Source organism: Cricetulus griseus, chromosome 9 (assembly GCF_003668045.3).
Source record: "Cricetulus griseus strain 17A/GY chromosome 9, alternate assembly CriGri-PICRH-1.0, whole genome shotgun sequence".
NCBI classification, from domain to species: domain Eukaryota; kingdom Metazoa; phylum Chordata; class Mammalia; order Rodentia; family Cricetidae; genus Cricetulus; species Cricetulus griseus.
The window spans coordinates 11,832,518-11,858,351 of NC_048602.1; the positions used below are offsets into that span (position 1 = coordinate 11,832,518).

Consider the following 25,834-nt stretch of genomic DNA (forward strand, 5'->3'; position numbering starts at 1 on the left):
GGATGAGCAAAGAAGACAAGACAGTGCTGAAGAAATCCGCAGAAAGAGTTGACCTGACCAGTGAGAGCATGGAGACCCTAGTCATAAAGCTTCAGAAACAGAATTGGACCAAACTAAGCCCTCTGAATGTGGGTGCCATCTAGGAGGCCAAGACAGTCTATGGGATCTCTAACAGTGGAGCCAGTCTTTAATCCTAGAGCATAAATAGACTTTAGGAGCCCATTCCCTATGGAGGGATACTACTGCAGCCCAGATACAGCAAGGAGGGCCCAGGCCCTCCCCCAAAGATATGACAGACTTTGAAGTTTCCTGGTGGAGGGCCTCACTATCCCTGGAGAGGAGTTGGGGGGTGGGTTGGGGGGGTTAGAGGGGAACATGGGAGGATGGGAGGGTGAGGGAATGGGGGGATGGATATGTAAATATGAGTAGTAATTAAAGATTTTATATAAAAAAGAACTTGATAGATGTCCTAATATGGTAATGACATATGCCCTTAAATAAACTGAGGAAAAGACACTCATAATTGTAGGCAGTATATAAATTCCTTGATGAATGACAAGAAAGTCAAGACAAAACAATCAGGTGAAGTAAAATATCCACACCTGAAAATTAACATAAATAAAGAAAACAGGAACTGAGGAAATTCTGGAAAAGGACAATGTGAGTAAGCAAACAAGAGCTATACACTTAAGCATCACCTACAGAATAGAAGTGATTGAAGAGAGAATCTTAGGCATTACAGAAGAAATAGACCCAAGGAACAGACTTAAACTAAAAATAATAGGAATAGGAGGAGGAGAAGAATTCCATCTCAAAAACCCAGAAAATGCATGTAATAAAATCATGGAAGAAAATTTTCTTAACTGAGAAAGGACATGCCTATGAAGATAGAAGAAACTTGCAGAACTCCAAGCAAATTGGACCAGAAAGGAAAGTCCCCAAGTCACATAGTAATCAAAGCATTGAGCATAGAGAACAAGCAAGAAAATTAAGAGGTGCAAGCATGTAAGACCAAGTAACATATAAAGGCAGACCTATTAGAATTACAATCAAGTTCACAACAGGAGACTCTAAAGGGAATGACATCTGTGCCATCAGAAACCAGGCTGTATTAACGCTCTGAAGGGAAAGGTATCCTAGTTCTGGACCTCTCTGGTGAGAGCTGTTACAGCTCTTCTCTGCTCTGCTAAGGGCATTTTCTCACAATGATTTTGCACTGCTATTCTTATCTTGTGAGAACCTTTACAGTTCTGGGCTTCCCCATCAAATTTGTTATTTCTCTGCTCCCCTCTACTTAGTTGAAAGGTCATAACCCAAACCTTGTTCAAGAAATTTATTGGGAGGGAAGAATCCAGGAAGCAGCTGGCTTGACCAGCACAGACAAGGGGAGCTCTAAACTGAACAGCTAAGGCCCCTATATATTGGTTTTCCTAGTTGTGGAGTAACTTCAGGGTGAAGATTTTCAGGGTGGGAATTGGTCAGATTTCGATTCCTGAGCTTGACTGATTTTTTTCCTCAGGGAATGGTTGGTTTCATGGCCAGGGATTGGTTGGTTTCCTGCTTAGGAATCAGTTTGTATTCATACTGAGTTGGTCAGAAGCAGGGTGTGTTTCTTTGGCTGTGCTTTCAGTGCCAAGGTGCATTTCTTTGTCTTTGATTTCAGGGTCAGATTGAATTTTTTGTGTCAGGGTGTGTTTTATTCTTTGGAAGGCTCTGTTACCCTTCACAAACCCTCATCTAACTTAACTAAAATGCAGGAACAGAATATCCAAATTAAGAAAACCAGAATAAAAAAGGGGAAATATCAACGGACACTAAGGAAATATAAAGAATCATTAGGTTACTCTTCAAAAACCAGTACTCCAAAATATGAAAAATAAACAATTTTCTTGATAGATATTGGTTAATCAAGTTAAACCAAGATTCATCAGGTAAACAATTTGAATATGCCTATAACCCCCAATGAGTATAAGTGGTCACTAAAATTCCCCCAACCCACAAAAAGGCCCAGAGCCCAATGGTTTTATGATAGAATTCTATAAGACTTTAAAAGAAGAGCTAAGACAAATGCTCATCAAATTACTCTATAAAATAAAAATGGAAGGAACATTGGCACAGTCACCCTGATACCTAAACCACATAAAGACTCAACAAAGAAAGGGAATTGCAGACCGATTTCCTTCATGCTCATTAGTTACAAAAGATACTTAATAAAATCCCTGCAATCCATATCCAAGAAAACATCAAAAAGATCATCCACCATGATCTAGTGAGCTTCTTCCCAGAGATCCAAGGATGGTTCAACATACAAAAATCTGTCAATGTAATCTCTCATATAAACAAACTGAAAGAAAAAAAAACCTCACATAATCCAATTATTAAATGCTGAAAAAACTTTGACAAAGTCCAATACTCCTTCATGACAAAAGTCTTGATGAGATCAGGGATACAAGGGACATACCTGTGTTAATTATTTTTTTATTGTTTTTGTGAATCGATACTACAAGCATGGCAACTCTAATAAAGGAAAAAAACATTTAATTAATTTGGTGGCTTCTATTTTTTGTGCTTTAGTCTATTATCACCTTGGTGCAACATGGTTTCATTATGCTGCTGGAGCAGGAGGTGAGAATCCTTATATTTTGATGGAGAAGCAACAGGAAATCATCTGTCTCATTGGACATGGTGTGAGCCTGTATGAGACCTTAAATCCCACCTCCACAGTGAAATAATTGCAACAACAGCACATTTCCTCCAACAAGGCCACAATGCAAAGTGGAAATAGAGCAGACATTGCAGGTGGAAGGGGAAAGGGGTCTGGTGGGGGTTGTGGAGATTGGAACAGAAGGACTTGGGGGAGGAAGGATGCATGGAGAGTCCTGGGGGGAGAAAAATGGAATCTGGGGGCGCCTCTGGGAGGATTTGGAAACCTAGTGTAACGGAAACTCCCCAGAATCTATGAAGGTGATTCCAGCTAAAACTCCTAACAATGGGGATTATAGAACCTGACCAGGCCATCTCCTGTATCCTGGCAAGACTTCAAGTGGAGGGATTGGGATACCAACACAACCACGGAACCTCTAAACTACAATTTGTCCTTTCTGGTAGACATGCTGTGTGAGGTTCTCACAAAAAGTGTGGGAGTGGTAACTAATGGCCGGATGAAACTAATGTTTGGCGGTATTTTTTCACATTTTCTTCACAATGTCTGTGGTGGACATCGCAGTGTCCCCGGGTCGAGGATCTAGGAAGTGAGAAAAGTGTACCCCAATTTACATGTCCTTAAGTTGTGCCTGTGGGCTACTAGACACCTGGACTTTGATGAGCACAGCAAACAAAGAGGGGCACCCACTTGGAGAATGGGGAATTTCCGTTGAAATCTCTCTGTGGAGAAGGATGATGTAGCAGTTTGAAATAGTGTTCTAGTTATAAGTAGCCATCATTTTGACACAGTCTAATGTCACCTGGGTGGAAAAGAATCTGAACAAAGCTATCAGGTCAGGCTGTACTTGTCTGTAAGGGCCTGTCTTAATTAATGGATGCAGGCCCAGGCCACTGTGTTCAACACCATCCCTAGGCAGATGGTATTGGTTGTTTAAGAAACTGGCTAAGCATGGGCCAGTAAGCACCATGTTTTCTGCCTTGACTCCCTTCAGTGGTACAATATGACACAGCCCCGAAAGGAAATGCACATTTAGTCTCTACTACCCATTGTTCTCCCTCAGGCCATTTTTTTCAATCAGAGTGAGAAAAGTATAGAATATTATATAGAGAAGAGCAGATGACACCTCCATTTGAATCAATGTTCCCTGTACTCATGAACAGAACCTCTCAGCACCCAGTAGGCAAAGAGAAGGAGGAATTCTAACATCACTGATGGTCCTCAATTGCACGTTCAACACTTCCATTAATATATTAATGTCCTCTCTATTTCTCAAGGCTCTTTCTCTGAGTAATAGCTGTCTGCCTTGGAACTTACTTTGTAGACTATGCTAGGCTTTATCTCACAGGGCTCCATCTGCTTCTGCCTCCCAAGTGCTGCAATTACAGACATGGGACACGATGTCTGGATGTGTCCTCTTCTATGTCTAGGGACTTTCCTCTGACATTTACTTGATACAAAGCTCCTGTTGAGGATGCCTGGCTTCTGGTTAAACATTGATTCCAACTTCAGTCCAGGTATTCTCAGGACAATTCTAAAAGCATGTCTAGACACACCCTATACTAGGTGGTATTTGGAATTCAGGAGAGGACTGTGAACAAATGTTGCATCTCATATGTATTCAGTGTTTCAGATCAGGTCACAATTGACTTTTCTACCATGGCTGATGTAGCCCTGGAAATTTTATTGCAGTTCTACCAGTTAAACTCATTAACTGTCAGAAATTTTTTTCCTTGAGCTAGGCATGACCTTGCCTAGTAGACTTGTTTCCATCCCTGTCCATAATAACCGGGAGCTCCTTGCCTTGTTCCAGCCATAGCTACTGGCTGCTACATTTTTCTGAGAATGCCTTTCTACATGAGGATCCCTAAGTTCCCTTCTCTCCTGGTATCTCTCATAGGCGAAGACAAGATTGCCACCAGGGAATCAGCTTGGAAAAAATGCAAACATGGGGCAGGAATACCAGAGAGGACATGGCCTCACCTAACACAGGCAACACATAGTGCTAGAATGTTGACTTGAAGCCCTTCATAGTAAGATGGGTGGCCAATCCTTTCAAGGACCATTGATCTTCTGTTTTACAACACAAAGAAGAAGAAGAAGAAGAAGAAGAAGAAGAAGAAGAAGAAGAAGAAGAAGAAGAAGAAGAAGAAGAAGAAGAAACTCCTTATGCAACTGCTCTTGGACCTCTCTGTCCCTGGGCACAACTTTGACTGGTGACATTAGTGGTAAATGATTGATCTTCATTCCTAGTCAACACTCAGCTGGTCTCTTTCCAGGCTTAAGAGACATCTCTGCCACTTTCCTCAGTGAATTACTAAGGTACACATTGAGAACACAGGGCAGGCAGTGTTCTCAGTTGGATCTCTGTGTCTCAAGGACACATAGGCTTCTGGAAGGCTCCCTCTGGTTCTGAGATACTCAAGGTAACACCCAGCAGGTGTCAGCCTGGTGATGAGTCATTGTTCTCTAGGGCACGGGGATGCTTATCAGCCTTGTTGCTCAATGTGAAGCTTGAAGAGGTATAAAGAGAAGTTGAAATGGGTGTTGGGTTACACTTGAGTGGAAAGGATTGAACTGTGCCTTGGACACAGACTTTTGGATTTTGGGAAGTGCTCCTTCCTGAAAGGATCCTCAGCTCATAGGAAACATAGTTGCAGAGACTGAACACCTTGTAGGAGCTGAAGTTCTTCTCCTGAAAGGGTTATCAGTGAGGTGAGAAGAGAGATGGAGATGCCCTCTGTGCTTCTGTGCAATGGGTGCACTCCCTGGCAGGGGCTTCTGCTCACAGGTAAGTGCACCCACCCTCTGACTGTGAGGGTGCAGGGGAACTTGGAGGCAGGCTGGAGTTTCCTCAAGAGGACAGGAGCCTGAGAGGAGACTTGAGGTTTCTGTTTGCAGTCCTGGGACAGAAGGTACAGGGAGGGACAGAGGCTCAGCACCCTGAAGCTCTCAGAGGACAAGAGGTGATGAGGGGATAAGAAGAGCCTCAAACACTCCCTATTCACAATCAAGAACATTGGCTGCCATGTTCTGAAGTCTTATGTTCTCCAAAGTGACAGTGTGACCCTCAATATAGAAATCAATTATGGGTGGATCACTGAGATGTCTCAGTATTCGGTGATGTGACGACCTGAATTCAGTTTTCTGCTCCATGGTGGGAGATGGAGACAACAGCCTCACGCAGGCTCTTCTGTGTCCTCCACTCAGGTGCTATGCAATGCACCCACACATGGGCACTCTGGCACACCTTTATCCACGCAGGCTTGTGGCATGCCCCCACACTGGGGCATAGTGGGATACGTTTGTCCCTACATGTGCTGTGGCATGCATCCTTACTTTCACACACTGAGACTTTTTCCTCCACAAAATACAAGGCATACCTTTCACCTGCACATATGCACACACCTGCCTTCAGAAGTGCACACATACAATACATGAGCAAGTGTAAAAAAATTAAATCGCACTTGAGTAAAATTATTTTCATTAAGTCCAATTTGATAACTATGTAGTTAATCTCCTGGGGGCATTTCCCTCCCTTTCTCCCTCCCTTCTTCCCTCCCTCCCTCTCTCCTTGCCTCTCTCTCTCCTATCTTCCTTCTCTTTTTGTTTTTATCAAAGTTTGCCTGAATCTCTATCAGGGGATTAACTTTGCAAAAACAGTCACGCTAATCACTGTCCTCACAGTTCCCTGGTTCTTGTGGAACTGGTGGCAGTCTGTCTGCAAGATGAAGTCGTGGGTTGATTGGAATTACAAACAGGGCAGAGAAAAAAAGTAAGAAAGTGATTCTGTCCAGAGTAGGATTTCAGAGGGCCTTTGTTCCTCATACCAAATACTCTGTGAGAAGCAATATGGGGCACTGTTGGGGTAGCCAGGCAGACACCCGAGCAAAGTATTTCTTTTCTTTCTTTTTATTAATTTATTTATTAGTTCTAGTTAGGGAACAAGCTTGTTTCACATGTAAGTCCCTTCTCCCTCTCCCTCCCCTCACCCCCATCCATCCTCCCCCACCCCCAGCCTACCCCCCACTCCATCCACCCTCCACTCCCCAGGCAGGATAGGGCCCTCAACGGGGGCTCTGCAAAGTCCACCAAATCTTCCTGTGCTGGTCCTGGGCCCTTCCCCATGTGTCCAGGGCCAGAGTGTAACCCTTCACGTGGGATGGGCTCTCAAAGTCCCTTCTTGCACCACCAGAGGCTCCCTGGAGTGCAGAGGCCTCCTTATTGCCATCCATGCTCAGGGGTCTGGATCAGTCTTGTACTGGCCTCCCGGACAGCATCTGGGGTTGATGTGCTCTCCCTTGTTCAGGCCAACTGTTCCTGTAGGTTTCTCCAACCTGGTACAGACCCCTTCGCTCTTCATTCTTCTCTCTCTTCAACTAAATTCCCGATTTCAGCTCAGTGTATATCTGTGGATGTCTGTCTCTGCTTCCATCAGCCATTGGATGAGGGCTCTAGGATGGCATAAAGAGAAGTCATCAATCTCATTTTAGGGGAAGGGCTTTTAGGTTATCCTCTCCATCATTGCCTGGATTGTCAGATCGTGTCATCCTTGTAGGTCTCTGGAGATCTCCCTGTTCCAGATCTCTTCTCGGACCTATAGTGGCTCCCTCTAATATGGTATCTCTCATCCTGCTCTCTCTTCTCTATTCTTCCCCCAGCTCAATATTTCTGCTCCTCCATTTCCTCTCCTGTACTCCTCTTCTCTTGCTCTTATTGTAGCAGCTCCCTCTCCCCTACCCTCATGCTCCCAATTAGTTCAGGAGTTCATGCCACTTCCATTCCTGGGGACCATTTATCCCTTAGAGTCCTTCATGTTTCCTAGTTTCTTTGGTGAAGAGGATTATAGGCTGGTAATCCTTTGCTCTATGTCTAAAATTCATATATGAGTGAATACATACCATGTTTGTCTTTTTGTGACTGGGTTACCTCACTCAGGATGGTTTCTTCTAGTTCCATCCATTTGCCTGCGAATTTCAAGATTCCATTGCTTTTTTCTGCTGAGTAGTACTCCATTGTATACATGTACCACATTTTCTCAATCCCTTCTTCAGTTGAGAGGCATCTAGGTTGCTTCCAGGTTCTGGCTATTACAAACAATGCTGCTATCAACATGGTTGAACATATGTCCTTGCTGTATGAACATGCACTATTTGGGTATATACCCAATAGAGGAATGGCTGGATCTTGAGGTAGACTGATTCCCATTTTTCTGAGCAACCGCCATACTGATTTCCAGAGTGGTCTTACAAGTTGGCACTGCCACCAGCAATGGAGGAGTGTTCCTTCTTCTCCGCATCCTCTCCAGCATAGATTGTCATTGGTGTTTTTGATTTTAGCCATTCTGACAGGTGTGAGGTGGTATCTCAGAGTTGTTTTGATTTGCATTTCTCTGATGGCCAATGATTATGAGCACTTCCTTAAGTGTCTTTCAGCCATTTCAGATTCCTCTGTTGAGAATTCTCTATTTAGTTCTGCACCCCACTTTTTAATTTCATTTTTTGGTGTTTTGGTGGCTGGCTTCTTGAGCTCCTTATATATTTTGGAAATCAGTCCTCTGTCAGATGTGGGATCTGTGAAGATCTTTTCCCATTCTGTGGGTGGTTGTTTTGTCCTACTGACTGTTTCCTTTGCTTGAGCAAAGTATTTCTAAGAGAGTTAATGACACAGTCAGGGTCTTTGAGCGAAAGGAACTCGTAGGGAGACACTGTAGTCCCACCTCCTAGTAGCCCTGACAGGTGTGCTGGGACAGGCCTGTGAGGGCATGGTCAGGGGAGGTCTAAGATGAAGGAAACTAAGGGACCGCACACACGTGGATGCCCCCTTCTCTCTGGCCTGGCTGCCTTGCTGCCCCTGGCATGTTCTGGCTTGCGTTTAGGCTGGTGTTTATCTGAATAAAGAAATCTTAGCCTTACGGACTACGGATCATCTTTGAGCACACACAGCACACAATAATCCACCAAGGAGGGTGGACACACTCATACTCCCACATACAAGATGAGTGACGATCACACCTGCTCAACCTTGATCATTTCTTTTTTTCTGTTCCCTTCTAGCCTCCCTTTTAGCATGCTGGCACTTCCACACCACCAGTGCAAGTGTCAACATTGAGTCCGTCCCACCCCATGTGGTTGAAGGAGAAAACGTCCTTCTTCTTGTCCACAATCTTCCAGAGAATCTTTCAACCTTGGTCTGGTCCAAAGGGGAGAATATTAGAGACAATGCGATTGGATTATATACACTGAGCCAAGATGTAAGTGCTCCAGGGCCTCTACACAGTGGTAGAGAGACAGTGTACCACAATGGATCTCTGCTGCTCAGAAATGTCACAAGGAAGGACACAGGATTCTATACCCTACAAAGTTTAAATAGTCATGAAGATATTGCATCAAGAACAACAATTTACCTTCATGTGCACAGTAAGTGATTCTTTGTGAATTCTGAGTTGTGGGTGGGTTCATCCCATTGGACACACACAGTGTATTGGCCTGTGCCTTCTTCCCCTGTGCACGGGATTTTCAATTTGGGGTATGAGTACTCAGTTCAAGACACTCATGGTTTAGAATGATGCAATAGATCAGAATGTTTCATTTGATTTCAATTTGCAGACAGGTGGACAGATATTGGGTAACTCAGACTGTGTCTAGGCTCTGGGCTTCTTACCAAGAATTTGTCCGTGAGAAAAATCCATAGGGAATCAACATTTGCCCTTATGTAGGAAAATTTGGGATCCTCACAGAGGTGTGATCTGCAAGATGTCCTGACTCCAGATCTCTGTCCCAGAATTTACTACAGGCAGCATTGAGAATCAGTTCATAAAGGTTGGATATTGACTTCCTGATGGCAGGAAATAATTCTTTTTCACAGTCCCAAGTCCTGCATCTTTGGAACCAGCCAAAGCATTTTCATGAACTATATGGTTAGTCTATGTCCCCTGGACATGTTCTTCACAGACTAAACACGGAGAGCTAAACATGATAGGTGCTCAGTTCATTTCCTATCTGTTGTGATGGGCTTAAGACACTTTACAGTAAGATCAAAGAAAATAAGGGGAGGTGACACACATTTCTGCCAAGTGTCTTCTGGGTCCAGCTCAGGGAATCCTCTTCTGTAGGGAAATGGCTACGGCTATGCTGATCTGGACATGAGCTGTAGATCCCTCAGTGTTCACCAGGGGTGTCATTAGGGAAAATGATGAACTGGCAGAAAAGTATTTGCTTGAACCAGATATTTACCTAGAAGCCTGGTTACACTGCTGTTTTTACAGACCCAGAAATCATGGACACATTTTTCTTCAAGTTCATAGTCTTCCAGAAGATCTCAAGCCTCTTTCTGGCACAAATCAATATATAAGGGTCAGGTACTTAAAATTATAGCATACAGAAGCACCATGAATTCCATGTCCTGTCGGCCTGCACTCAGAAGAATAGGGATGGTATACAAGAACAGATCTCTGACTGTCCATGTGTCAGCGAGAAAGATGCTGGAATGTACATACTAGAAGTTTTCAACAGAGATTTCAAAATGAAAAGCTTAAGTGGGATTTTATGCAGTGAGTTTGGTATCCAACCACTGGGTGTGGCTTATCCTGCTTATTACATTGAACTGTCAGACTGGGCTGTGTCTGCTCTCTCCCCTAGAGTGTTGTGTTCTCTCTTGGAATTTGTGTACTCATTGTAGGACAACATGGAGTAGGCAAGCAAATTGCAATAGCAATGACAAGCTACCCCCTTCGCTTGTCATTACTTGTCAACCCCCACTGGCTAACCTGAGCCTCACCTTTTTAGCCTCAGTGAACGTTTGGAGCTCTCACCACACATTGTTCCCAGAAACACATTGCTAGTCAGAAGTCTTTGGAAGCTATGGGGTCCTCACAGAGACTACCACAAAGTCCTTTGTAAAGGTTTGTTTAGATTTCCTGTCTGAACCAACAGGCAACAAGACTACTAACTGCCCAAGTCATGGGGCTGGCTATCCCATAGAACGTAGTGAGTGGTATACTGCCACCACAGCTGTTCTTGGGTTTGTCATCTGTGTATCTCATTTTCCAGAGGCTCAGGGGACAAGTGTCTGGGCCATTAGTTTATTTTTTCTCATGACTTATGAGACTTCAGTGGAAGAAAGTCAAGGCACCAAGGGGACAAAAAGAGAAGGCCTTGAGAGTGGATTTAATCCCTGCCCCATGCACCACTCAACTGGTCCCTTTGAAGCCTAAGGGACATCTCTGTCACCTTCCAGCTAAGAGGATATTCCATCTTTTTTTTAAAGCACCAAGAAAACAGGGCCAACTGGGTGCCCAGCTGGGTTTCTGTGTCCCACAGGGAGTGCAGAGGCTCCCACTTTGGTGCTGACATTCCCAGGGCCAGGACACAGCAGAGTGCAGCCCCAGGTCAAGCTGCTCTTCTCTCAGGATACAGAGAATCTCATTAAACCTTTTGATCACTGTGTGGTCTGGAGGAGTGGAGCAAAAAGAGAGAAGTGGAGAGGGATGAGGGGAGGTACTGAGAGTAAGGGGACCGAGCAGTGTTTGGAACAGAGACCCCCACAGCACATGGAGATGCTTTTGCCTGGAAGGAGTCTCAACTCAGATGGGGGAAGGGTAGCAGAGCTTGGGAGCAGATGTGCCACAGAAGGAGGGTGTATCAGGCCACAGAGACTAGGGATGCACCCTTGTATCCCTCTGCAATGCGTCAATGACTCTCAGGGACATCTGCTCACAGACAAGGGCACCATGATTTGATAGTGTGTTAAAGAAGAGGACTGATCTACCATTTGGAGTCTCCTAATGGGGACCAGGACTTAGAGGAGACTCTTGGTTTGTAGGGAAGAAGACACTGGGAGGCCAGAGGTTCAGTAGCAGGAAACTTATTCTTGGTTAATCTGAAAAAGTAATGGGAGTGGGGAGTAGTTTTTATTCCAACTCAATCAGCATGTCCACAATAGTCTGAAGACTGATGATATAGGCTTAGCATCCCAGAGAAAAAACTCAAGCTGGTGTTGATCAGGGATGCGGTTTAGTAGACATAAGTGTTTGCTTCATTGTCTGGAAATTAGAGACTAATGAACACAAATCCTCTGACCTTCACCTAGTTACTGTGTCCTGCAAACACTACCACACCGTTAGACACAAATGAGCATAAAAATAAAATCAAATGGAAAAATTTAACTCTGTATTCCTAAACCTATTAATTTATTTTTTTATCGTGATATCTTTTAAAATTTAAATTAGAATCTTATTTTACATAGAAATCCTAGTTACCTCTCTCTTCCATTATCCCATGTCCCCCACCAACCCCCCATCTTACCCCCTATCCACTCTCCAGGGAGGGTAAGACTTTCCATGTGGGATCATTAAAGTCTGTCACATCATTTGTGGCAAGGCCTGGACCCTTCCCTATGTATCTAGGTTGAGAGAGTATCCCTCCATGGGGAATGGGCTCCTAAGTACATTTGTGTACTAGGGATAAATACTTGCTCCACTGCCAGAGGTCCCATTGATTGCCCAGGCCTCGTAACTGACACCCAGGGACATTCAGGGGACATGATTTGGTTCTATGTTGGTTTCCCAGCTGTCAGACTGGGGTCCAGTTGCTCCCCCTTGCTCAGGTCAGCTGTTTCTGTGAGTTTTACCAGCATGGTCTTGACCCCTTTGCTCATCATTCCTCCAACTGTACAATGGGATTCTAGGAGTTCAGCTCAGTGCTTAGTTGTGGATCTCTGCTTCTGTTTCCATCAGCGACTTGACGAAGGCTCCAGGGTGGCATTTAAGGTAGTCATCATTTGCATTATAGGGGAAGAGCATTTAAGGCAGCCTCTCCACTAGCCTTTAGATTCTTAGTTGGGGTCATCCTTGTGGAACCCTGGACATTTCCCTAAGTGCTAGATTTCTCTTTAAAACTATAGTGGTTCCTTCTATCAAGGTATCTCTTTTATTGCTCTCCTCTGTTCTTCCCCTGACTCAACATTCCTGGTCCCTCATGTTCTCTTCTCCACTTCTCTTTCTCCTATGTCTTTCCCTACTCCTCCCGTGCTCCCAAATTACTCAGGAGATCTTGTCTCTTTGCCCTTCTCCACCGGACCATGTATGTCTCCCCTTGGATTCTCCTTGTTTCCTAGCTTCTCTGGAGATATGAATTGCAGGCTGGTAAGCCTTTTCTCTATGTCTAATATCCATATATGAGTGAGAACATACCATTTCATCTTTCTGTGACTCAGGATGGTTTCATCTAGTGCCATTGATTTTGAAGATTCCAGTGTTTTTTCCCCCCATTGTGTGAATGTACCACATTTTCCTTATCCATTCTTTGGTTCTGGCTATTACAAATAATGCTGCTATGATCATAGCTGAGCAGATGTCCTTGTATGAATGTGCATCGTTGTGTATATGTGTAAGAGTGGATGTTGAATCTTGAGGTAGACTGATTACCCTTTTCCTGAGAAACCACCATACTGATTCCAAAGTGGCTGTACAAGTTTGCACTTCCAGTAGCAATGAAGGAGTGTTCCCCTTTCTCTACATCCTCTCCAGCATAAACTGTCATTGGTGTTTTTGACTTTAGCCAATCAGACAGGCACAAGATTATATCTCAGAGTTGTTTTGATATGCATTATCATGATGGCTAAGGATGTTGAGCAATTTCTTAAGTGTCCTTCAGCCATTTAGATTACTATATTGATAATTGTCTATTTAGTTCTGTACCCCACCTCTAAATTGAAATATTTGGTGTTTTGGTGACTAGCTTCTTGAGTTCCTTGTATATTTTGAAGATCAGTTCTCTGTCAGATGTGAGTTTGGCGAAGTTCTTTTCCCATTCTGTGGGTTGCTGATTTGTCTTGTTGACCGTGTCCTTTGTTTACATAAGCTTCTCAGATTCAGGAGGTCTCATTTATTAATTGTCGATCTCAGTGTCTGAATTTATGTCCAGGAAGTGGTTTCCTGTACCAATGTGTTTAAGGGTACTTTCTGCTTTATCTTCTAAGAGGTTCATTGTGGCTGGATGTATTTTGAGGTCTTTGATCCATTTGGATTTAAGTTTTGGGCATGGAGGTAGATATGAATTTATCTGCAATCTTCTACATGTCAGCATCCAGTTATGGCAGCACTATTTGTTGAAGATGCTTTCTTTTTTCCATTCTATAATTTTCTCTTCTTTGTCAAAATAAGGTGTTTGTAGATGTGTGGATTGATAGCAGGGTTTTCAATTTGATTCAATTGGTCTTCATGTCTGTTTTTGTGTCAATACCTAGGTGTTTTCATTACTATAGCTCTATAATCAAGATGGAATTCAGGGAAGGTGATACTTCTGGAATTTCCTTTATTATACAGTGTTTTTTGGTTATCCTGTTTTTTTCCATAAACAACTGAGTTTTGTTCTTTCAAGGTCTGTGAAGAATTGTGTTGGGATTTTGATGGGCATTTGCATTGAATCTGTAGAATGCTTTTGGTACGATTGGTAAATGGCATTCTTTTTTTTTTAAAAAAGATTTTATTTGTTTATTATGTATACAACATTGTGCTTCCATGTATATCTGCACACCAGAAGAGGGCTCCAGCTGTCATTACAGATGGTTGTGAACCACCATGTGGTTGCCGGGAATTGAACTCAGGACCTCTGGAAGAGCAGCCAGTGCTCTTAATCTCTGAGGGTAAATGGCATTCTTAATTGGTCTAAATAATAAAAACCAGGAGTTTTTATTTTATTAGAGAAAACTGTTGAGAGATGAAAAGAAGAAGCAAGCCAAAGCCACCTTTACTTCACTAGCTTCCCTCTGGGAAAAAAGCCAGGTCTCATTTCTTCCCACATATATCACCTCTCACTTCCTGTCTGTCAGTACAGACCTCTTGCCCTCTATGGATAACTAGTGGCAAGCCCCATCCTCTGATCTCCAGACAATTTTTATGTGTACAAGCAAGATATCACCACATTTTCCTGGTTCTCACAATTCCATAATCCCAGTGGACTAAAAGTAAAGAAACCTTAAAAGGTGAAGTCAGGTGTTGACTGGAACCACAAGAGTAAAGCACATAAGTAACAAAAAGTCACGGTCTAGAGGGAAAGAAGCCAGGAAGTCATCCAACCCAACATCAATCTGCACTGAATGTGAGCTGGGGTCTAAGGGTTGTGAACCAGGGCCATATTGACACCTGAGCAGAGAGCACCATACAAAAGAAATAACAAGTGCAGGGACACTGAGGAAATGGAACTCAGTAAATGACAGGAAGACACCCACTTACACACCTAAGCTAATCTATGGACACACTTGTTCAGGACACAAGGCCTCATCTTAGCCAAATATGAAGGTCCAACTATTGATTGATCTCTGTCTTTACTTCTAGCTTCCAATTGTGGGTGCCCTTCTACCTGTGCCCAGATCACTATTGAGTCAGTACCATCCAGCATTGTAGAAGGAGAAAGTGTTCTTCTTGTGGTTTATAACCTCCCGGAGAATCTTCGAGCCTTTTTCTGGTACAAAGGAGGCATTGTGTCCAAGAATATTGAGGTTGCCTGGCACCAAATAGCCAGAAATACAACTGGGTTTGGCCCTGCTTACAGTGGCAGAGAGATAGTGTACAGCAATGGATCCCTGCTGCTCCAGAATGTCACCTGGAATGACACTGGATTCTACACCCTACGAACTCTGAGTAGAGATCTGGAAACTGAACTAGTACGTGTGCAACTCCAGTTGGACAGTAAGTGATTCTTGTGATCATCCAGTCCTGGGTTGTGTGAACACACACAGGACACTGTTGCCTCATCTGTGCTTAACTTCATTCTGTACTGTGTCCCATATGGGTTTTTGAGCATTTAGTGCAGGACACACATACTAGAGACTATCAGACTCCGACCCTGACTTAACCTTCAGAGGTTGTGTGTGTGTGTGTGTGTGTGTGTGTGTGTGTGTGTGTGTGTGTGTGTGATGGCAAAGGGTAAGTCAGTGCAGGTGCATTAGACTCTGTCTTGTCCTTGGTGTTCTTGCTATGAATGTAGTACTGAGAAGGATCCTGTTGGCATCAGGCATATCTTGGGATCCTCAGAGAGAGGTAAGCACCAGGAATCCCTGCCTCCAGCCCTCACTCCCAGGCTTGATTACAAGTGACCTTGGGAAGTATTTTGCCAGGTTTGGACTCTTACTTTCTTATGGAGCTGAGAGGGAACAACAGTGTTTGGGTGTCCATATTTCACAGCATGTGAAACCAGCTAGTGCAATGATCAGAGAGTCACGTTCAATCTAGGTCACCTGGGCGCCTCCTTCAGAGACTCAGCATGGAGGGCAGAGCTAGACAGGTGCCAGGCCACCAGGCATTCTTTTGATGGGCTTATGGGAATTCACAGGAAGATCAGGATTCCCACGGTGAAGACAGATGACATAGGTCCACCTGGTATGTACTTGTCTTATGAGGTCCACCCCAGGGAATTCCCTCATGCAGCCAAATAATAAAAGGCTCTGATGTTATTTACTTCCCCCAGACATGAGCTAAGTCATTTTTGATCACCCGGGGGTGATATTAGCTCACAATCACACCCTGAGGTGCTGGTTTCCTGGAGAAGATGAAAGAATCATATGTTATTTAAGTTTCTGTCCCAGTGGACCTGGAAGTCCCTCTCACAGGCCAATCTGACCCACTGGTGCTTCATTTGTTTGAGAAAATACTGTGCTAGAGGACCATATTCAGCCTCCTTCCTTCTAGCATAGGGAAAAGGAGGGTGACCACAGGGGAATTACCAAGCAAAGGATAGAGACATCCCTAAAATGTCAGGGTGGACATGGGCAAACCTGAGCCATACCTCAACCAACAAAGGAGGCTGGAATTCAGGTTTCTATTTAAAAACCTCAACAGCAGGGTGAGACCACCTCTTTCCAGGTCACAGGTGACCTTCTCAACAGACAGGACATGGCTCTCCTGATGCAACTCCTCCTGGATGTCTGTCCTGTATCTGACCTTGAATGCTCACCCTATTGATATGCAATGAGTATACGTTCCCTGCTGTCACTCAAGTGGTCTATTTCCAGCTGTCACAGACATCTGTCACCTTCTGGATGAGAACAAATTCCACCTCACCAGAGCATTGAGGTCATGAGGACAAGTGGGTTCACAGCAGAATTTCTGTGTCACAGAGAATGTGTAGGGATAAGAGAGTCCCCTTCTTTGATGCTACAGTGCCAAGGCCAGGACACAGCAGAGTTTAGTTCTGGAATGAGCTTTTGGGCTTTGGGACACAGGGATTATTATTGGCTCATTGCTCATTGTGTGGTCTGGAGGTCTGAAGCATAAAGAAGGCAATTTGGGAACAGAATCACCAAGCAATGCCAAGGAGACCAGGGAGAACTGTCTTGGACAAGGACCCATACACAGTCCTTGTGACTCTCTGATATGCTTCTGCCCTCTAGAAGGCTTAGCTCTATGGAGGCCAGGGCAGCAAATCTGACTCAGGTACATCAGAGCTGACTCCAGGACAGCAGAGCTGACTTTATGACAGAGGAGTGTGTTAGCTGTGCTGGATCCTTTGGAGACCCCACCTTGTTCCAAGGGATCAAGATCCCTATCTTGTCCGAGGGTCACCATGGGCAAAGGCTAGTCTTATAAGTGAAGAGAATTCCCTGGCCATGAATGGGAGGTGTAGCTCAGGCCTTCGGTGGGGTCTCTAAGGAGGACAAGAGTCTGAAGGAGAATCAAGGTGTCTGCTTGCCACCTTAGTGGAGGTGGTACAGAGGTGGACTCAGGTCCAGCAGCAGGAAGTTCTCAGTGAACAGGAAATGGTAAGGGGTAGGGTTGTAAGCCAGACTGTTTTCTATTCAATGGTAATCAGGTTGACTGCTGTATTCTGAAGACTCATTTTCTCAACTATAACAAGTGACAAAGAAAAGTATCTAACCTGGGTGGGGTCAGTGATGTGTTTCATTGAGTGAAGGCAAATTCTACTTGGCCCAGTGACCTGAGTTTAATACCCCAGCTCCCATGTGGTGGAAGGAGAGAACCCTCTCTCTCTTAGTTGTACTCTGCCTCACACATAATGTGGCATGCCCCCAGTAATAGACACATGTCTGTAGGAATGCACATGAACACATAAAATGGAAATAACCATAAAAATTAAATAAAACCCTGGACATCCTTGACCTTGGAATACTTTTGGTCATTCTCATATTCATTCATTCATTCATTCATTCATTCACTCACTCATTCATTCATTCATTCATTCATTCTCCACAGCTGTCAGATAACTTTCTAGGTAACATGTCTTCCCCAAATGAGATTAACCCTGGTCTTCACAAAAGTATATTCTAAGTGTTCTTGAAGATAGTCCAGTAAAGAAAGCATAAAGGCAAAGGCAGGTGTTGTCTGGAACCATAAGAGGAAAAAAACGTAAACAACAGAAAACTCAGAGAGTCAGGTGTCAAGGATTGCAGGGATAGAAGCCGGGAATTTATACCCCTAACACCAACCTAGACTGAATGTGAGCAGGGGTCTGGGGGCAGTGAGCTGGCGCCTGTTAACAACAACTAATCAGAGAGTGTCATACAGAGAACATGACATGTGCAGGGACACCGAATGCATAGAGCTCATGTCCAGACTCACCCAGTAGGACAGAGAGACACACAGGACACAGGGCCCCAACTTAGGCAAATACAAAAATCCTACTACTAATGCATCTTTTTTCCCTTCTAGCCTCCCATTGTGGGCACCATCCCTCCACCCAGCCCACTGTTGAATCAGTTCCACCCAGCGTTGCTGAAGGGGGAAATGCTCTGTTAGTGGTTCCCAATCTCCCAAAGGATACTCGAGCCATTTTCTGGTACAAAGGTGCGGTTGCATTCAAGAATCAGGAGGTTGCCCGACGCAAAATTGCCGCAAAATCAAGTGTGCTGGGCCCTGCACACAGTGGCAGAGAGACAATGTACAGTAATGGATCCCTGCTGCTCCAGAATGTCACCAGGAATGACGCTGGGTTCTACACCCTCCGAACTGTGACCACTGATCTGAAAGTTGGATTAGTCCATGTGAAACTCCTGGTGGACAGTAAGTGATTCTCCGTGATCACTCAGTGTTCTGTGGTATTTAGACACACAGCAGTGTCTTTTCTGGCTCGTGCATAGTGTCACCATGTTGGTGTGTGAGCACTTAGTGGTGGACACACATGATGGAGACAAATGGTGATAGATCATCTTACATCATCTGAATCCTCCTCCATCATGAAGTCCTTGTAGCAAAGTCACTCAGCCTAAGATGTCAGATCATGCTCAGTCTCATGGGCATCTCAACACACATTTCAGTAAGAAAGACCATGTAGGCATCAGGTAGGGACTTCTTGAGGAAACCATGCCATCTTTTTCTTTTCTTCAGATTTTTTTATTTGAATTAGAAACAAGATTATTTTACATGCCAATCCCAGTTCCCTTCTCCCTCCCCTCCTCCCCTACCACACCCCCCAACTAAAACCCTACCTATCACATATCCTTTTTTCTATTCTTCCCCTGACTCAAACTTTCTGCTCCCTCATGACCTCTGCATCCTTCCTCTTCTTCCCTTCTCATTCTTGTGGCTCCCTCCCCCCTCTTCCCATGCTCTCAATTTGCTCAGGGGGTCTTGACCCTTCCCCCTTCTCCAGGGGACCATGTATGTCTCTCTTAGGGTCCTCCTTGTTTATTAGCTTCTCTGGCTTTGTGGATTGTAGGCTGGTAATCCTTTACTCTATGTCTAAAATCCACATATGAGTGAGTACTTATCATGTTTGTCTTTTTGTGATTGGGTTACCTTGCTTAGAATGGAAACCATGTCATCTTAACAGAGAGTCAATCACTAGTAAACCTTGGCCACAATCCACTCTCCTAAGCTCAAATACTTGGGGACAAATTGCCAGAACTAGACTATTAATGTCTCTTAGTACTGAATGGGAGCAGTGGTTTTTGGCTGTCCATGTCAAACTGGGACATTTATTTTCTCCAAACATGAGTTTCATAAAAAATTCTAGGAACTGGTGCAGAGACAGTGGAGGAGTGATGCTTATTAGTTTGTTCTTCATTGCTTGCTCAGTCTTGTCTCTTATGTCAACCTAACCCTTAGGATAGGAGCAGAAATGTTTTCAGTGTGCTGGATCCTCCAACATCAATCACCAATTTAAAACATTGTAGTATAGATTTGCCCACAGACCAACATGGTGGTAGCATTTTTAATTGAGTCCTCCTCTTTCAAATTGATGTAGCTTGTGTGACAACGACATAAAACCAGCCATCTTAGAATGTATGTCTGTTCTAACACCTGAGCTTGCCAAGAATATCAGACTTCTGGCCCTTATCCAGTCCTAGACTTGTGTGATTCAAGGCAATGTTGCAAGAACATGTAGAATTTGAACATGTAGTCAACCAGGGGTTGACTGGAGCCACAAAGCAAATTGAGAGAAAAGTTACAGAATGAGGATGTGGGGTCTGTGGAGAACAAGTTCAGAGGAGGCATAATCTCAACCTCAGTGTGCAGTGCTTGACTGAGGGAAGTGAGTGGAAGCTGTACAGACACCCGGGGAGAGAGTTCCATGTAGAGGAAATTATATATTCAGGGGCACCGAGGAAATGAAGGTCATGTTGTTGACATTCACCAAGTGGGTTACAAACACCCACACCTTCATCTCTAGGCTGAGTGATGGATCCATCTGTTTAGGGTGAAGGTTGCTATCTTTCCACCAAGCACACGATCCTTGTGATAACTGTTTTTCTTTTGTCTTTCAGCCTCCCTTTCTGTGTGCTGCAACTCTCTCACTTCTGTCCAACTCATGATAGAGCCAGTGCCACAGAATGCTGTTAAAGGGGACAGCGTTCTTTTCCTTGTTCACAATCTGCCAGAAGATCTGCGAGCCTTTGCCTGGTACAAATTAGGGCATAACAACCAGAAATTTAAAATTGCAGAATTCAGCAGAGTCACAAATTACATCACCCATGGGCCTGCCTACAGTGAAAGAGCAGTGGTATACACCAATGGATCCCTTCTGCTCCAGGATGTCATGCAGACAGATGCAGGAGTCTACGTGCTGCAAACATTAAACAGAGATTTCAAAACTGAAAAAGCATATGTCCAATTACATGTGTACAGTAAGTGATTCTCTATGATCTCCAGCTGCTGGGTGTGGCTTATCTTACTTCACACACTGAACTCCCAGGCCTGGGCTGTGCCTGCTTCCCCTCTCCTCATTGTGTACCCACTCCGGGTTTGAACTCGTACTAAAGGAGACAAAAGGAGTAGATAAAATGTATTGTATCAGAAACCCTCACCTCTCTTTACTTGTAGAGTTGAGGACCTGTGCGTGGTAAACTCAGCCCCAGGATGTCAGCTGTACCCAAGACTCTTAGAGGCCTCACCATGCACATGAACCAGAAAGACACTGTGGGAGTCAGGCAGGCCCTGGCTGATGAAGTCATGGCATCCTCACAGAGAGTGCCAGGAATCCCTGGCTGCAAATCTCTGTCTCTGACTAGACTCCAGATGACACTTGGGAGCTTTTAGTTACTGCGTAGTTTTGATTTCCTATGAAAGATGACAGGGAACAAGGCTTTCCTGATATGTGGAATCACCTAGTGCCCTGTCAAGAGAGCTATAGTTAGCTTAGGTCACCTGGATTTCTTCCTCAGAGATAGCACATGGAAAGTATAGCCAGTCAGGTGCCTAGTCAACTAACTAACTAACTAACTAACTAATTAACTGTTCTGATGGAATTATGAGACCCCACAGGAAAGTCAGGATCCCCAAGTCGAGTAACACAGGAGAGAGTCCTTTTTGAAAGTGATTGCCACTTGGGGTCCTGCTCTGGAATTTTCTCTTGCAGGTAAATAGTAACAGAGGTGCTGATCTGGACAGCTCCCAGACAGGAGGGACAGTTCCTTGCGTAACCATTAGATGGCTGTAGATAGACACAAAAATCAATACCTAGACAATTGTTTCCAGGAGTCATGGGATTAATTGTAGTCTACCTTCCATCCATGTCCTTGTAGACCTGGAGGTCTCTTACAGCCTTCTTAGACATCCTGGTTGCTTCCTGTGTTTCTAAGCACACTTCTCTGCCAGAGGATCCTATGTTGCCACCTTCTACCTTCTGGCACAACCCAGGAGGACTTCACCTAGACAGATGTCATTCGCATCCCATGGAGAACATGCAGAGACCCATGGCATGGCTAAACCATCACAGGGAGATGGAGGGGCCCTCTGAAATCCTTTCTAGGTTGATGGAGTCACCAATGTCTCTCCAGGACTCAGGTCATCTCCTGCTTCATATCTTCATGAGTCTCTCCTGGGTTTCCATGCCCTTGACTGGTGACTCCATTGAGAGTGGGTCTCTCCCCTTTCCAAGCCTTACTCGGCCAGCCCATTGCCAGCTTCACACCCACATAAATCAGCTCACACAACTCCTGGGCTTCATGAAAATGCATCCTGACTGCTGACTCCACTGGGAGTGGGTCTCTCTCCCTTCCCAGGCATCACTCAGCTCGCCCCTTTCCAGATTTCATAGATATCAATGTCACCTTTCTGTGGGGAGTAAATTCCAACTTATCAGAGCATTGAGGACAGAAGGCAGACTAGGTGCTCTGCTAGGATTCCATGTCATGAAAGATATGTCGGGAGAACATAGCATAGGGTGGCCCTTGGGTGAGCTGTTGTTGTCCTAGGACACAGAGATAATCATCAGCCTTGTTGATCTTTGCATGGTGTGCAGGACTGAAAAATATATAGAGAACCTGACTAGGCTACCAAGCAAGACTAAGAGTTGCAAGGACACAGAATGTCCTTAGACCCCATTCCTGACAATGTTCATGTTAATCTCAGAAGTGCTCCTTCCTGTGGAGACCCAGAGCTCAGAGACTGGAAGTCTGTAGTGATTGTGGGAAGTGATGGAGGAAAATCTGTTCTCCACAGCGGGAGGGCAGAACAGATGGCCACCCCTATGGAGGCCCACTGTGCACTTCTCTGCAAACGGTGCAGCCCCTGGTAGTGGCTCCTTTCACTGGAGAGAACAACACTATCTGAGAGCGTGAGAGGGGAGAGGAGCCCAGGGACAGGATGTAAGCTCCATAGTTGGAGGGATAGGAAGGAAAGGCTTCAATCCAGGTGCTGTTACCAGCACACACACACACACACACACACACACACACACACACACACACACACACACACACACCACTCCACATATGCATAAGGTAATGATGTTAGCTGGAGTTGTAACTGGTGACAGTAGCTCCACATATGAGAATTTCATAAACACCTGGACATGAAAATCCATGGACATTCCTTCTTCCATCCACCCACATGTATCTCAGCCTGTCCAGGTATCAAAGATCTAACTATCTTTTCCAATAAAGTCCCAGCTCTAGTGGACTGGTAGGAAGACTAGGAAATCATTTCAAAGTGAAGGTATGGGTTGACTGCCTACCGAGAGATAAGATATCAAAGAGGTCAGAATGGGAAGACTGGGGTCTGTAGAGGAAGAAGTGAGGGAAGGCACCCCTCCTCCACATTTTCTGAGCATGAGCAGGCATGTGAGGACAGCGAGTGTGTAAGCACACGCGGAGACAGCTCTCCACACAGGAAGTGACACAGTCAGGTGCACATGGGTCATGGGGTTCCTTTTTCTTCCTATGAGTGTGTCAGACATTCCCATCCACCTCAGCTGAGTGATGGTATAAGCTTCTCAGTAATCAGGCCCCAGCTTTTCACCAAAGACAAAGATCTCAGTGTTGATGAATTTGTCTTTCTTTCTCTACCCTTCCTTTTAGCCTGCAGACTTCCTCCTCCCAATGGCCAGCTCTCTATTGAGTTAATGCCAACAAATGTCGCTGAAGGGAAAAATGCTCTCCTACTTGCTCACAATATGCCTGAGAACCTAGTAGCCTTTCACTGGTACTTAGAGGTAGCCATTCTCAACAGCCGTTTAATTGCACAGAAGGATACAATTGATAATAAAATTTGGATTGCGGCTGCGTACAGTGGTAGAGTGACTGTGTACCACAATGGATCCCTGCTATTCCACAACGCCACCCAGGATGACACTGGATTCTACTCCCTAGTAACCATAAGCACACGTGTTAAAACTCAACAAACACATGTGGACCTCCGAATATACAGTAAGTGATTTTTTTTGTGACCTCTGGGCTCTGGTGGGGCTGATTTCCCTTATCACACACAGGACTGACTGTTGTAGATTGAGATCCTCCCTTCTACATTCTGTCTCCACACTGGGATTTAAGCATTTTGTGCAGGACACACATTGGGTAGACATACTAAAATAGACCAGAACCCCTCACCTGACTCTACCTATGGAGAAGGCTGTGTGCTCAGCAACCAAGCCCAAGGATGTCAGTCCTCAGAATTTTGGGGCTCTCACCATGAACATATCCTTGACCAAGACCTCATGGAAGTCAGCCATGGCCTATCAGGGAAACTATGTTTTCATCATGGTGAGGTGAGCATCAGGCAGCCCTGGATCCAGACTCAACTCCAGGTGACCATGGAGAGCTTGGCTCCAGGGCTAGAATTTGACTTCCTGTCAGAGCTGACTTGGAACAAGGCTTTAACCGACTGTCCAAGACCATAGAGTGTGGAACCAACTGTGTACTGCCATGACGGCTGCAGTTAGCTAGGTCACCTGGGTATCTTCTACATCTGAATCTCAGTGGACAGGTGTCAGGACTAAGCCAACTCTTCTTATGGGCTTAGGAGACTTCAGAGGAAGGCCAGGCTGCCCAAGAGGAGCGACAGAGGTGACTGGTCTCGAGGAGCTCCTTGTCGTTAGGGGTCCAGCCTAGAGAATTCTCTTCTGCAGGCAAATAGTAAATGATGCTGCAGATTTGGGCATCTCCCCATCCCAAGATCGGGCCATTGCTCACATATAAGCTTAATTCAGGGCCCTGACAATGATCATGCACTGAGTGCACTGGTGAAGGGAAACAGAGACCAGGAAACACAGAGAATAAATCAGGGCCACACAGGCCATGGGTGACAGATCCAAACCACAAGAAATCTGTCTATTGCAATAGCCATTAAGTCTCCACCCTGGAGGGTTGATTAAGTGTCCATTGACTACAGAGGGAGATCTCTGAAGTGTTATTGTCATTTCCACCCCCTCTTTTGCTTCACAGAGCCTGTGACACAGCCCTTTATCCAAGTCACCAGCACAACAGTTACAGCACAGAGCTCTGTGGTCTTCACCTGCCTCTCAGGTGATACTGGAGTCTCCATCTGTTGGATCTTCAATAACCGAAATCTGCAGCTCACAGAGAGGATGACATTGTCCCCGACAAAGTGCCAACTCAGCATAGATCCTGTCAGGAGGGAAGATGCTGGAGATTATCAGTGTGAGGTGTTCAACCCAGTCAGCTCAAGGATCAGTCTCCCAGTCAGCCTGGCCGTGACGAATGAGTGACCTGTCTCCTCTTTTCCTCCAGCAGATTTGGGGCATTTCATTATTGATCTGGTACAGCAATGAGAAAAGTTATGTGGTGAAAATGATTGGTCACCATGCCGGTACAGCCAGCATGGCGACTCACAACTGTAATCTTGGGATAAAGGTGTATCCCAGGATAGGCCAGGACATAAATAGAGACTTGGTTTCCTAAACTGAAAAGAAGAAATCAATATAGGAAACAGGATTGCAGGATTTCAGAGCTTAGGATGTGGATCAGATACATAGATAATTCTCAGAATCCATGGAAACAAATTTCATGTGTCCCCAAAATTCTGGATGCTTGACTCTCCTGTTAACATGAGGCAGTGTTTGTGTGGAGATAAAATCTTCCTCTCATATGCTCATATATATTCCATTTATAACTGATTCATGTAACCCCAATGTTGCCTAGACACCAGTCATCCATGTGAAGTGAGGAAGAGTGACATGAAAAGGCACTGCTCTCTTTCCCTGTGCACATAATTGTTTACTAAATAGTTGTGATCCACAGTTTGTTTGAGGCACACATGTAAAAACCTATGGCAAAAGTCTGACCTGGACTCTTTCTATCCTGAGACTGGCATTCACAGGGTGACATCACACAAGATTCATTTTCTTGTTAACATTTTTTCAGATATACATGGGTTTTCCCATTTGGCCACATTGAAGTGAGAAAATAAGTGGCATGAACACATTCATATTTTCTTGTGGCCATCACCATTGGCTATCTCCAAATCATTTTCAATCCAGT

At 44.7% G+C, this 25,834-nt stretch overlaps 1 protein-coding gene across 1 annotated transcript; it reads left to right on the forward strand.

Annotated features, from left to right (window-relative positions):
* The first annotated feature begins 5,383 nt into the window (after positions 1-5,383).
* LOC107976976 (carcinoembryonic antigen-related cell adhesion molecule 3-like) lies at positions 5,384-25,062 on the forward strand. The gene is made up of 9 exons (XM_035449349.1): positions 5,384-5,453; positions 8,719-9,081; positions 15,000-15,353; positions 15,529-15,537; positions 18,284-18,311; positions 18,358-18,680; positions 20,384-20,743; positions 23,417-23,764; positions 24,779-25,062. The coding sequence occupies exons 1-9, from the start codon at positions 5,390-5,392 to the stop codon at positions 25,060-25,062; spliced, it is 2,133 nt and encodes a 710-aa protein (XP_035305240.1). The 5' UTR covers positions 5,384-5,389.
* Positions 25,063-25,834: the final 772 nt, after the last annotated feature.